This window comes from Mastomys coucha, unplaced genomic scaffold (genome assembly GCF_008632895.1).
Source record: "Mastomys coucha isolate ucsf_1 unplaced genomic scaffold, UCSF_Mcou_1 pScaffold2, whole genome shotgun sequence".
Classification (NCBI taxonomy): domain Eukaryota; kingdom Metazoa; phylum Chordata; class Mammalia; order Rodentia; family Muridae; genus Mastomys; species Mastomys coucha.
The window spans coordinates 16,211,077-16,225,959 of record NW_022196902.1 but is presented as its reverse complement, the minus strand read 5'-3'; the positions used below and the strand labels follow the sequence as shown (position 1 = coordinate 16,225,959).

At 38.6% G+C, this 14,883-nt stretch overlaps 1 protein-coding gene across 1 annotated transcript in view; it reads right to left on the bottom strand.

Annotated features, from left to right (window-relative positions):
- Moxd1 (monooxygenase DBH like 1) overlaps positions 1 to 14,883 on the bottom strand; it is an 80,942-nt gene that overhangs the window by 1,714 nt on the left and 64,345 nt on the right. Inside the window, exon 11 of the mRNA XM_031380606.1 lies at positions 787 to 955. Within this exon, the coding sequence (XP_031236466.1) occupies positions 787 to 955 (169 nt within the window). The remainder of the gene's footprint in view (positions 1 to 786; positions 956 to 14,883) is intronic.

Genomic DNA, 14,883 nt, shown 5'->3' with positions numbered 1-14,883 from the left:
TCTCTCTCTCTCTCTCTCTCTCTCTCTCTCTCTCTCTCTCTCTCTCTCTCTCTCTGCCTCCCTGCTGCCAGGTTCCTCATCATAACAGTCAGGGAGTGAGTGACCCTCTGAAACTATAAGCCCCTGATAAACTCTTTTGTATCATTGGTCTTCATCCTTCCTAATTCTGAGACCCTTTAATACAATTCCTCATGTTGTGGTGACCCCCAACCATAAAATTATTTCATTGCTACATCATAACTCTAATGTTACTACTGTTTTGAATCATAGCATAAATACATGCAAAATATCCAAAGGGATTGTGACCTGTAGATTGAGAACTGTTGTTCTGTAAGTTGCCATAGTCACAGCATCTTATCATAGCCAGAACCTGCCTAGTCACCTCTACTTCTGCTGGAGATTAGAGGATAGGCTGTACTTGCTGAAGAAGCCAAGCATCGGAGGGAGCAGAAACTCTAGGCCTGGAAGGGAGGGAGTGGAGTAAAAAAGGACCAAACAGTCCTTGGAAAGAGGTACAGGCAAGTCTCCACGGTATCTAAAGCTGCCCCATGTGTTACCATTTCACAACTATAGTTTCAGAATAAACGTCTCTCTTCAAAGGGAGATCTTGGGAGTCAGAGGTTGTCCATCACAACAATTTGATGGCTGAACAAATTACATAATCAAACATCAAAGGACACCCTGACCACTGGCTTAGAGATGAGTGCCTGAAGCTTAGATTTTACTTTTTGGGACTCAGGTAAACTGTGACAACCAGGTTGCCAGAGGATGAAAAGCTGGGCTTACCGACCACTCTGCATTGTCTGTCTTGGAACATCTCACATTCACAGGCAGGCTAAGGACGAGCTTATTGAAGGACAGCCCTTCTTTTTTGGTCCATTTGAACTTGTTCATTGCATCCATGAAAGAAAGGTTTCTGTACTGCTTAGGGCTTTTGATAATGAAAGGCCATGTCCTGAAATTAAATAATCACAATTGCATTACATTACATTTCCTGAAATGTTTTATCACTTTAACATAGTCTTCATGTATGTTTTTTCACATACAAAAATAACCCCATATGAAACATTTAGGGGCTCATTAGTTGTTAGGAGAAATGCATTCCAAATAAAGTTGTTTTTCTTCCCCTTTTACACTTATTTATTTTATGTGTAGGAGTGTTCTTCTGCGTATATGGATGTGAACCATGTGCATGCCTAGTGTCAAGGGAGGACAGATGTAGGTTCTGATTCCCTAGAACTGGAGAGTTATGGATGGTGGTGAGCTGACATTTGGGTGCTGAGAAATGAACGTGGATTCCCTCTTAACTGCTGAACGATCTCTTTAGTAAATAAATAGGGAGGCTTTTAAAACAATCATTCTTCTTTAGACACAAGTTGCTATGACTTGCTTTTACTGTTTAGGTGAAATCATATGTAATTTTTATTTGTATTTTTCAGTTACACACATTGATCAAATTTTGTCCCTCGGTGGTCTGCTTTGCATTTTTTTTTGTTTTGTTTTTACAGAGATTCTTTTTGTTCAAATTTTCTTTACTCTTGAAAATATCAGATATATATACTACAAAATATCATATAGTATCTATACATATATATCCATTTGACCCCTCCACCTTCATCCCTAACACACCCCTCCCAACTTCCTGTCATTTTCTTTCCTTTGTTTATAATCCACTAAATCAAGTTAATGCTGTGCCCATGTAGATGGTTGTAGGGCCTCCATCAGAGCATGGGAATCTTGAAAGTAGTTTTTAACTTTTAGGCAGATTACTTTGCTTCAGAAAGCTTTCCCAGGATTTGAGAATTCCAGTTAACATTATAAAATAGTTGGTAAGTATTAATGTCTAAACAGGATGCTGTCACTAATGCTATAATGCAGAACAGTCTAGGCTCTTGAAAGTTACTGTATTGGATATAAAGTAGTTCAGAGTGCTCTGTTGGGATGCCTCAGTAGCAGCTGTCCCGCTTTGGTTGGACAAATACAAAAGATGTAGTTCTGAATCAGTGGTTTAAAACACGGAAGCTATCTGTGGTGGCCTCTGCCTATAACCCCAGCATCCAGACAGAGGCAGATAAATAGTTCAAGGCTAACATTCACCACATAGTGAGTTCAAGACCAGCCTTGAGCTACATGTGACCCTGTGTAAAAAAAAAAAAAAAAAAAAAAAAAAAACAATGTACTGAGAAAATTATACTTCACACAGAATATACTCTGCTTTCATGGCACCCTAAAAACAGTCACATTGGTTTTAAATGGCAAAGAAAGAAAAGCTAATACGAAAGGATCTTAGCCTGCTTGAAAGGTCTTTCAGGAGACTGCTTCCTTTCAGTGTCATATACTATTGACTTCTGGAAAAAGAAAAGCATAACTATTTATGCATCCCAAACTTTACCCTAACTAATCATCTGTTCCATGAGATTGTCATGAGTGACTAATAGGTGTCAGCCTTGTGCTAGCCCCACAGGGTGATTTGGTGATTGTCGGTAATAACAGATAATCATCCCTGGCTGCTGAGTCCACAGTCTAAACACTTGGCCCAGACACTCTGATCATTTGTTGCCTAACCTGAGGCATACTGGGTGTCACCATTTTAAATAAGTTAGACCAGTGTAATGAATCTGAGGGGAGGGATTATAAAAGTAATATTTTCATGCCAAATTTGAAAATTATTTTTCTCTAAAAAGTGAGTCCATGAGAAAAGAGGGTAGTATTTGAGAGGGTTATATCCTTCATTCCTCATTCCCCCAACCCCTGACAACTAAAGTCAAATGTCTTTGTAGAGTCTTAAATGCATTATTTCATACTGTCTTTAAAGTTGAGCTCAGTGCATCACTCTACATTAAATATATCACACACTCTCCTAAGACCTATGGCATTTTCTCAGCAAATCCTGGTGACATATAACACAGAATTGCAGTAGGGCAAACCTTGACTGGAAAGAAGTCTATTAAATTTGCATACTCTGCATTTAAAATTTGCTCCTAGTTTTATTTAATGATATTTATTATTTATTTTATTTTATTTATTATAAGATAATTTGATGTTAAATGCTATAATAACATTTACCTTTGAAGGGAGAAGATGTATAAGTTGCAAACAAATTAAACTATGTATGTAAATGAAAATACAGGAAGTGCAGGAGGGACACTGGAAGTATTTGCCTGCAATCCCTGGAAAGACCACAGGGGGCGCCTGAACTTTTCCTAAGACATTTGATATGATTACTGTTGTAAAAGTGACTTTTGTGCAGCTTTGCTGGCCAAAGTGAACACTGTAAGCATTCTGCAGAGATGGCTCTAAATTCTTCGATTCTATAAAAATAAATAAGTAAATGTTGTAAATGTTTATGGAGAGTTCACAGAAAAAAAAAAAAAAAAAAAAAAAAAAAAAAAAAAAAAAAAAAGAGTGGAAGCTAGATGAGTTGGTAGGCCAAGCAGAGAGCCAGGAGCAAAGCCAATGGCTCATGCACTGGGGACGATGCTTGAGGACTGGCAACGTGAAAATGCAGAACCAGTCTCTCTGAGCCTCTTTGCCACATTGTTTCTCTCTCTCCACCCCTGGTAATAAATGTTCTTTTTGTCACCTCTAACCTTTCCAACTTCTCTGAGAGCACAACTCAAATTCTTGCAGAACTGAGAGAGAAGGAGAGAAGCCTTGCAAAAGCAAATATGCTAGTTATTTGTTTGAAAAAAGTCTCTGCCTTCTAGCAAAAACATTCATCCTGAAAGCAACAGCTGCTAGCTAGATTTGTTGGTGCTCGCCTGTTATCCCAGCATTTGGGAAGTGAGTTCAAGGCCAACCTGGTCTGTAGAGCAACCCAGGGCTACACAGAGAAACCCTATCTAGGAAACAAAAAACAAACAAACAGAGAATCATGTGTACCCCTGCTATTACTTGGGTAAGGCCGAGTTAGAAGAATGGAGACTCTTACAGAAACTAAAACACCCAAGTAAGTACTGGGTGTGTCTACCCAGACACACTTATAAGTAAGTAAATAATACCAATCATCACTGTAGTTGATTTGAACAAATTGTGTTAATATTATACTTTAATATTGACAGATAATTTAAACTGAGTCATACTTTTCTTATAATATAGCAAAATTTACAGCAACATACAATATAGAATGTATTTTAATTTTTTCTGCAAAATATTAACAATTTTACTTGTAAATTCAGTTCACTTGGGGAAGCATTTAAAATTTAATGACTATAGACATGGCTTTCCTGCTCCATATAATGTAAAACCAGATGGAAGAAAATAACCTGTATGTGTGAGTTGTTAGACTTCTTCTCTGCCTGGAACCACACAGTTCTTTTAAAGGCCTTACTGCAGGAGTCATTCTTGGGAGCAGGAAGAGGTGTGGGGAGAAGGAAGGGAAGTGGATAAGCCCAGCCAAGAAGAGCACCAGGTCCATACAGCTGAATGAATATCCCTACAGATGGCCTTCTATAGCACAAATAAACATGTGGGCAAAAATTAGTACAACAAACAAAATGTTCATTAATGGACTTTCACTCCCAGCCATGTGGAGCAACTAACACCAGCTTACTGTTGGGGAAAAAAAACAACATTCACGAACAGAGTTGTACCAGAGTATCTGGCTTAGGAGACTGGAAAACAGGCATGAGAAAAGTCTGACCCAGAAGAAATGAAGACATGTCATGTCTGAACACTGTGTTCACTCCAGAGTTCTGCCTGTGAGTTGTTCTGCCTGTGAGTTCTCCTTGGGTCACAATACAGAAAGGAGAATTTCCAACAATAAAATGATCATCTCAAGGAATTCAAGAGACAAAAATCAGAGTTAAGGGAGCCCGAGGTGATACAAGTTTCCACGCAGAGTATAGGGGAACCCGGCACATAGAGAGCTTGTTAAGTCTGTATTAGGAACAACCAAGTGAGTGCTTGAGTAATGAGCCAATTAGATTTAGGATGAAATTGCACAAGGGTAGACAAAGAATAATTAGGGAAATATTTTCTTAAAATTTGGAGAGCTCCCAGAACTTGTATATTTTTTAAGTTCCAACTAGTCAGAGTTGAGGTCTTTGCGGATGACACAGGTCAAGTATTGAGTGATCTAACTCAGGCACCTGCTAACGAGGCAGGCCTCAGTAGTTAAGCTGCGTATGTGGCCCTAAACATCCATCCCCTAGTCACACTGACAAGGATATTAAAGAGTTGGAGACAGTCTGAAATTATTAATCATGTGAACAACTAGGTAAAGATAAGCTTAATCTAAAGATAGTTTAGACAAACACCAAGCTTTGGAAATTGCAGAGAGACCACTTACAAAATAAGAACAGGAAGGTATTAAAATATTAATTACAAGATAGGTGAAAAACATTTACACTATAAACTATAGAACAGAACTGAGGAAAATGAGAAAGGGCTTCAGTGAATGAAGTGCTTAGTGTCCTGGCGAGGGGGCTCCATACACCACACAAACCCTTGCTGGTCTTGACTGCTGGCTTGCTTCTTGCTTCTTGGTTTTTTCAACTTCTTGTCCAGGGTTGGAAAAAGGGCATATTAAATGGCTAATTGGGGATCTCTAGTTTTTATTTGGTAGCTAATGGGTTCCTTCTGCATGCTGAGAGCTTTCTTTCTTTTTTTTTAAAAGATTTGTTTATTTATTTGTTTTTGTTTGTTTGTTTGTTTATGTGTATGAGTACACTGTAGCTATACAGATGGCCGTGAGCCATCATGTGGTTGCTGGGAATTGAACTCAGGACTGCCCTGCTGGCTCTGGCCCCTCTTACTCCTGTGTAATACACTGTAGCTATCTCCAGATGTACCAGAAGAGGGCATCAGATCTCATTACAGGTGGTTGTGAGCCACCATGTGGTTGCTGGGATCTGAACTCAGGACCTTCAGCAGAGCAGTCAGTGCTCTTACCCGCTGAGCCATCTCTCCAGCCCCACCCTGAGTTTTCTATAGCACATCCAAGTAGAGTTTGTAGGTTTTTGTTTGGTTATTTGTTTTAAGAAACTGATAGATTGTCTTAATCATCTCTATAAAAGTATAATGAACCTAGAGTATCAAGTTAATTTGGGAAAAGGTAACACAAATAGGAGTTTATAGACTTTATTCTACTACTTATATCTATAATAATTAAGTATGGTACTAAAGTATCACACATACACAGCCATGAAATAGAATCCCTTCTAGAGTCAGCATATGGCCAAATAACTAAAATTCCAAATTTCATAGTAAAAAGGTGGGCTTCAGGCCTCTAAAATGGTTCAGTACACGGATGCCTGTCACTAAGCCTTACAATGTAAATTCTATCCCTGGGGCTCACAAGGTGGAGGGAATAACTGACCCCTGCATGGTATCCTACACACACACACACACACACACACACACACACACACACACACACACAAGTAATGAAAAATACTTTAAAGGCAGTTTTCTTTCACTAAGTGATGAAGTGGAAACAAGAGTTCTTTGGAAAGTCAATTGGTGTTGTGCTCGGCAAACACATGAAGGAACATTTTGTTAAAGCAGACACAAGCGTGAAAGGCTAAGGCTGAATCGTGAAGGAATATTTCACTGAAGCAGCCACAGGAGAGAGGATGTTCTGTTAAAACAAGCATGTGAAAAGACATGTGATGAGGGATTCTTTACTAACCACTCACAAGCATTGCTCTACCTTACATTGTGTAGTTGAGCTGCATTTGTTGGGAAGCCATAGAAAGAAATGCACCAAAAAATTTCTGGTGGTGTGCTGCAGTTTGTTGCTGATTCCAAGGACTCGGGCTGACTGGATGCATGTGCTGAGGCAAGGCACGTGGAGGACACGTGATGTTTCGAGGGTCTAATAGTACAGAGCTTGGCTTGCTGGTACAGCTGGCTGTGCAATGCTTGTGGGACTCTCTTCTTCACTGATTTTCACTTCCCTGAGAGGCACAGGCAAAAGCTTCTCTTGGTGTTGTTCCCTGGTCCCTCCTGCTGACTCATGCTGAGGCCGAGGCCTTGCTGTGTATGTCTGGTAGTGTCACCTCTGCTTCTAACCTGCCTCTACCTAACTGGACTGCTGGTGTATCCATGAGGTGTTTGCGAGTGGACTGAGCTTCTGCTGCCTGCTAACGTGAGAACTGATCTGCTGATTTCCAGAAAACACAGACAGGAGTTGCTCCAAAGAACCTTTCTAAACAGGTCCACTTCCTCCACCCAGTATCCTTTCTTTTCCACAACCTCTGGTGGGTGGTGGGTTACAAGGAAAACCATCATTAAAAATAGGGTTTGAAAAAAATTAAAGATATGAAATGGTTCTTTGAAAATCAATGAGCTTTAAATTTGCCTTATGCCACAAGAAAAATATAATCAAAATCAATCATCCATCTAAATGTAAAAGGTAAATTATAAAGTTTAAGAGAGGAAAATGATGTACAGTTTACAAAGATTTCATGGAGGAGATTTCAAAAGTCAAAACAAGACACAAAATGACAGACAGAACTTTGACAATCATGGTGAAACAATGAAAATGAGATTATAGGTTGAAAGAAATGACCTGTGGCTCAGTATCTAAAGATGAATATCCACAATATAAAAGGTCTGATAGAATTCTCCACTAAACCCATCTGGTCCTGGAATTTTTTTGGGTGGGAGACTATTGAATGCTTCTATTTCTTTAGGGGATATGGGACTGCTTAGATGGTTTATCTGATCATGTTTTAACTTTGCCACCTGGTTTGTGTCTAGGAAATTGTCCATTTTATCCAGATTTTCCAATTTAGTTGAGTATAGACTTGTAGTAGGATCTGATGAATTTTTTGAATTTCCATGGTTTCTGCTGTTATGTCTTCCTTTTCATTTCTGATTTTACTAATTTGGATACTATCTGGATAGTCTGAAGAATTCTATCAGACCTTTAAAGAAGACAAAATATCAATAGTCTTCAAAGTATTCCACAAAATAGAAACAGAAGGAGCACTACCCAATTCATTCTATGAAGCCACAATTGCACTTACACCTAAGCCACATAAAGACCAAACAAAGAAAGAGAACTTCAGACCAATGTCTCTTATGAACATTGATGCAAAAATACTCAATAAAATTCTTGCCAACCAAATCTAAGAATGCATCAAAATGATCATTCATCACGATCAAGTTGACTTCATCCCAGGGATGAATATACTGAATATACTGAAATCTATCAATGTAATCCACTACATAAAGAAATTTAAAAAAAAAAAAACATTAGACACTGAGAAAGCATTTGACAAAATTCATCATCTCTTTATGTTAAAAGTCTTGGAAAGATCAGGAATTCAAGGCCCATACTTAAACATAGTAAAAGCAATATACAGCAAACCAGTACCCAACGTCAAACCAAATGGAGAGAAACTTGAAACAATTCCAGTAAAATCAGAGACTAGACAAGGCTACCCATTCTTTCCCTATCTATTCAATATAGTACTCGAAGTTCTAGCTAGAGCAATTAGACAACAAAAGGAGGTCAAAGGGATACATATTGGAAGAATTCAAAATACCACTATTTGCAGATGGTGTGATCTCTTACTTAAGTGACCCCAAAAATTCCACCAGAGAACTCCTAAAGCTGATAAACAACTTCAGTAAAGTGGCTGGATATAAAATTAACTCAAACAAATCAGTAGCCTTCCTAGACTCAAAGGATAAATAGGCTGAGAAAGAAATTAGGGAAATGACATCTTTCACAATAGTCACAAATAATATTACATATCTTGATGTGACTATGACTAAGCAAGTGAAAGATCTATATGACAAGATCTCAAGTCTCTGAAGAAAAAAATCTAAGATCTCAGAAGATGGAAAGATCTCCCATGCTCATGGATTGGCATGATAATATAGTAAAAATGACCATCTTTTCTAAAGCAATCTACAGATTCAATGCAATCCCCATCAAAATTCCAAATCAATTCCTCATAGAATTAGAAAGAGCAATTAGCAAATTCATTTGGAATAACAAAATACCCAGGGTAGCAAAAACTATTCTCAACAATAAAAGAACTTCTGGGGAAATCACCATCCCTGACCTCAAGCTGTATTACAAAGCAATAGTGATAAAAACTGCATGGTATTGGTACAGAGACAGGCAGAAAGATCAGTGGAATAGAATTGAAGACCCAGAAATGAACCCACACACATAAGGTCACTTGATCTTTGACAAAGGAGCTAAAAAGACAGTGTAAAAAGGAGCAGTGTAAAAAGACAGCATTTTTAACAAGTGTTGCTGGTTCAACTGGCAGTCAACAAGTAGAAAAATGCAAATTGACCCATTCTTATCTTTTCTTACAAAGCCCAAGTCCAAATGGATCAAGGACCTCTACACAAAACCAGATACACTGAAATTTATAGAGGAGAAAGTAGGGAAGAGCCTTGAACACATGGGCACAAGGGGAAAATTCCTAAACAGAACACCAATGCTTATGCTTATGCTGTAAGATTACAAATTGACAAATGGGACCTCATAAAATTGCAAAGCTTCTATACAGTAAATAACACTGTCAATAGGACAAAATGGCAACCAACAGATTGGGAAAAGATCTTTTCCAATCCTATATCCAATAGAGGACTAATATCCAATATATACAAAGAACTCAAGAAGTTAGACTCCAGAGAACCAAATAACCCTATTAAAAATGGGGTACAAAGTTAAACAAAGAATTTTCAACTGATGAATATCAAATGGCTGAGAAGCACCTAAAGAAATGTTCAACATCCTTATGATGCAAACCAAAACAACCCTGAGAGTCTACCACATAACAGTCAGAATGGCTAAAATAAAAAACTCAGGTGACAGCTGATGCTGGCAAGGATGTGGAGAAAGAGGAACACTTCTCCATTGTTGGTGGTATTGCAAGCTGGTACAACCACTCTGGAAATTAGTCTAGTGGTTCCTCAGAAAATTGGACATAGTACTACCTGAGGACCCAGCTATACCACTCATGGGTATATGCCCAGAAGATGTTTCAACATGTAATAAGGACACATGCTCCACTATGTTCATAGCAGTCTTATTTCTAATAGCCAGGAGCTGGAAAGAACCCAGATGTCCCTCAGCAGAGGAATGGATACAGAAAATGTGATACATTTACACAAATGGAGTACTCAGCTATTAAAAATGATGAATTCATGAAATTCTTAGGTAAATGGAAAGAACTAGAAAATATCATCCTGAGTGAGGTAACCCAATCACAAAAGAACACATATCGTATGCACTCACTGATAAGTGGATATTAGCCCAAAGGCTCTAAATAAGGAAGATACAATTCACAGACCACATGAAGCTCAAGAAGAAGGAAGACCAAAGTGTGGGTGCTTCATTCCTTCTTAGAAGGAGAACAAAATACTCACAGGAACAAATATGGAGATAAAGTGTAGATCAGAGACTGAAGGAAAAGCTACCCAGAGACTGTCCCACCTGGGGATTTATCCCATATGCAGTTACCAAACCCAGACACCATTGTGAATGCCAAGAAGTGCAGGCTGATAGGAATCTGATATGGCTGTCTCCTGAGAGGCCCTGCCAGAGCCTTAGAAATACAGAGATGGATGCTCGCAGCCAACCAAGGGACTGAGAGCAGGGTCGCCAATAGAGGAGTTAGAGAAAGTATTGAGGGAGTTGAAGGGGTTTGTAATCCCATAGGAAGAAAAACAATATCAACCAACCAGACTCCCCAGAGCTCCCAAGGAGTAAGCCATCAACAAAGGAGTACACATGGCTCCAGTTGCTTATATAGCAGAGGATGGCCTTGTCATCATGTATCAATGGGAAGAGAGGGCCTTGGTCCTATGAAGGCTCGATAGATGCCCCAGTGTAGGGGAATGGAGGGCGGGCAGGTGAGAGTGTGTGGGTGGGTGCCCTCATAGAAGTTGGGGGAGGGAGGATGGGATAGGAGTTTTCTGGGAGCAGGGGAAACCGGGAAAGGGGATAACATTTGAAATGTAAATAAAGAATATATCCAATAAAAAAAGAAAATAGCAATCCAATTGAGCAATATACAAAACATGTATAAAAAAGTAAAGAGAAATCTCACAGACAGACTCACAGTGACTTCAGGGAACTTTCTTTCTTGCTATCTTTCTGAAGATTAACTGTAGAATGCTCTGGGAATGCAACATGACAAACCAGGAGCAGGCAGGATGTCTGGAAAGGTGTATACTTAGTCCCAGTACCCCTTGTTGTGGTGTAAGTGTTTACAACTCGCTGAAACTGTATTTCCACAGTGACAGGCATGTAGGAAATGAATCCACTCTGGGAATATTACTCAGCAAGAAAAAGATACTGACTGATAGAGCCACAAACAGGGACGAATCTCAGAATTATTCCTCACAAAAGGAGCCTGACACAGAAGCACATGACATAACTGCACTTGCACAAAAAAATATAGGAAAGATCAAATTTACACACACACACACACACACACACACACACATATCAGCTATTCAGCTTTGCAGAACTTTATGGAGGAGGTGGGATTGCCAAACCTCTTTATCTTCTGATTAGATAGGATAGGTATGATATTGATGACATTTTCTAAGATTATATTTAAAATTGGTACACTTTGATTTTAAATTATGCCTCAAGCAATTGACATAAAAGATAAACACAGCAGCTGGAAGCAGGTCATCAAGAAGAAAACAAAACCAAGATGTAACACCATGCCATCACTTTCACAAGCTGATCTTAATGGAGAAAGATGGCAAAAATGGTCTCAGTAGTATCTCCTTATGTGCTCACATTCTCTTGTGAATGACTGGAAGGAATGCAGCCAGATGGAGTCTCCCAGTCAGGCTCTAGGATGGCAAGAGGCTGGACAACCCTGTCCAAAGCTGACATTTTCCTCCATGAAAGTGATTCAGCCCACCAGAGTTAAGGCAGCTTCCAAGAGTAGTAATGAAACCAAGACAGAAACAATGCACACATTGAACCAAGGAGCATCCAGTCCCATTCCACAACCCTTTCCCCTCAAAATATGAAAGTGTATGTGCAGAAAATAAGTCATTTGATCCTCCAGCTGTGGTATGGTGAGAAGAAAGCCTAGGTTCAAATATGTTTGATGAGGTTTTGGACAGAGCCCTCAGAATAAGCAAGAAAAGAGATGGGAATCATGAAACCACAAGGCTAAAGAAAACCATGTGGTAAAACTTACACCCTACAGGAAAGTGGGGAAGAGATTGAAAGTATGTTGAAAATATGCTCAGTGGTTGAGAGTATATATTGCTCTTCCAGGGACCGAAATTGTATTCCCAGCATCCGTTATCTGATAACTCTGCCCTGTGTGACCATCTACACTCACGTGCACATAACCTCCCCCACACACATAACTAAAAATAATAAAAAACCAAACCTTTAAAAAATACAGGAAACTGAGCCTAGAAGATAGTAGGGACAAATGAAACTGGAGAAAGTTATAGAAATTGTTTCCTCTTTAAGTTTACTTTAATAATATGAATTTAGTAATGTGAAATTTAAGGATCAAAACCCCAAGTACAAGGTGATAAAGCAATAGAATCATATTAGAGGCAAACTATAGAGCAAAAGAAGAAAGACAAAATAAATTATAACAAATGAAGTGTGGAAAATGACTAATGAGAAGTGTTGGTGTTGAAAGAAAATATTTGAAGCCAAGCTTGGAGTTCACATCTATCATCCCATAACTTGGAAGGGTGAAGCAGGAGGATTGTCATGGGTTTGAGGTCAGTCTGGACTACAGAAAAACTCTGTTTCAGCTCCTGCCTCCAAGAAAGGAAGGGAGAGAGGGAGGGAGAAAAGGAAGGAGGGAGGAAGAAAGGAAGCAAGGGAGGAAGGAAGAAAGTAAGAGAAAAAAATTTGGGGAAATTTTTAAATAGATTAGAAAAATACACATACAATACAACAAAATTTCTGTGTAAAATGAAAAACAATGGCTATTTGTACTGAAAGAATCTCTGTTTGAGTAAAATTTGATTCAGATGCTCAACATTTAAGTATATTCACTTCAAGCTGGGAGGTGGTGGCACACACCTTTAATCCCAGCACTTGGGAGGCAGAGGCAGGTGGATTTCTGAGTTCAAAGCCAGCCTGGTCTACAGAGTGAGTTCCAGGACAGCCAAGGCTACACAGAGAAACCCTGTCTCAAAAAACAAAACAAAACAAAAACTATATTCAATTCAAATTAGATGCCTTAGGATTTTACTGCTATGAATAGATACAATAATCAAGGCAAGTCTTATAAAAGACAACATTTAATTGGGGCTGGCTTGCAGGTTCAGAGGTTCAGTCCATTATCATTAAGGTGAGAACATGGTGGCATCCAGGCAGGCATGGTGCAGGAGGAGCTGAGAGTTCAACATCTTTGTCTGAAGGGTGCTAGCAGAATACTGACTTCCAGGCAGCAAGGATGAGGATCTTAAAGTCCACACCCACAGTGACACACCTACACTAACATGGCCACACCTATTCCAACAGGACCTTCTAATAGTGGCACTGCCTAGGCTGAGCATATACAAATAATCACATGAGAATTTCCTTATGTAGAGGGACTGTCCAGTAGAAAGAAAGCATGACCCTGAAATAATGTACCCAGACAAAATATTGTCAAAATGCCAGGTATGACAGAGCTTGCCTAGGCGAAGGCCTTGGGAATACATTATGACAACTCAAGTTAAAGAAATCAAAAGTTCAGAAATCATAGAAAAAGTAAGAATAATCACTGGATTGGTTTGAGTATATATGCTATGTAAACTATTGTAGCAACATTTGTTTCGTTATTAAGTGGAAAATTAAACATCTTGAAAATACATCAGCTGTAAATTATAGGCATAGGTGTGGGAAACGAGATAGTAGAAAGCACGTTACCACTTTTTATGTCCTAAAAGTGAAACTTTTGACAAAAATTTGTTGTGATACCTTAATGTCTCTAGGATTCTTTCAACCCTCTTTATTTAATAACATCTCAGAGTTAGAACAATAGCAAAATATATTTGAGTCAACAAAATTCTATTTTAATTCAGCTTCTTTGTTCAGATAGATGAAAGCAAAATTATAACCAGTTAGCTTTGGTTTGAGAAGTGCTCAAACTGTAACTTTTAAATTTAATCTACTCTTCATATTGATATCAATATAATAAATTATCTGTAATAACATCCTAGTAATGTCTGAATTGTTTATTTGGGACAAGATTTGAGCTGACTGCTTCTGCCTTCTTTTAAAACACATGTTCTGCTTTGTCTTGGTTCTTTGTAAGAAGCTTGCGTGAGTTCAAGCCTGTGAACACCTAGAGATGCCTCTTGATTCCAGAACTGAGAATCTAGAGAAGTTTTGGTCACAGCCTCCCAGAAGTACATATGTAATGTTGGTGTGTGGGACCACAGGCTGTGAATGTTTATCATCTATCCTTGATCTCATCTTTGTGAGTGCTTCGTTTTTCCATGTGCTTTCCCAGATCTGTAAAAGGTAATAAAGAAACTGCATCCCCCAGAATCAACAGTAAAATGAGTCAAGACGTAAATGCTTCAACTTTGATATCAAACCACCATCTAAGTCGCAAGATAGTTACAAAATGTTTACAAAGAATGTCCTGACTTGTCCATCAAGATATTAAAAGCACAGAGGAGAGGAATTGGGGTGACATGATGGAGTGTACTCTTTTTCAGCTCTGGATCCTAAAGAGTTATTAGTATATCATTTTAATTGAAATAGAAATCACAAAGTATCTAGCCTGTTTCCAATCTTTAGGACTAATCTTTCACTTGGTTGGTTTTGCCTTCACCTTTACTTATGTCTGGATGATGAAGATGGACTCTAGTAAAAACTTTATTAAAATTGAAATCTCATTTTAGAATAGAGGTCCTCTTCTCATTGTTTTAAAGACTAAATTTGAACATAAAATAAAATGTTATTTTTCTGCGTAA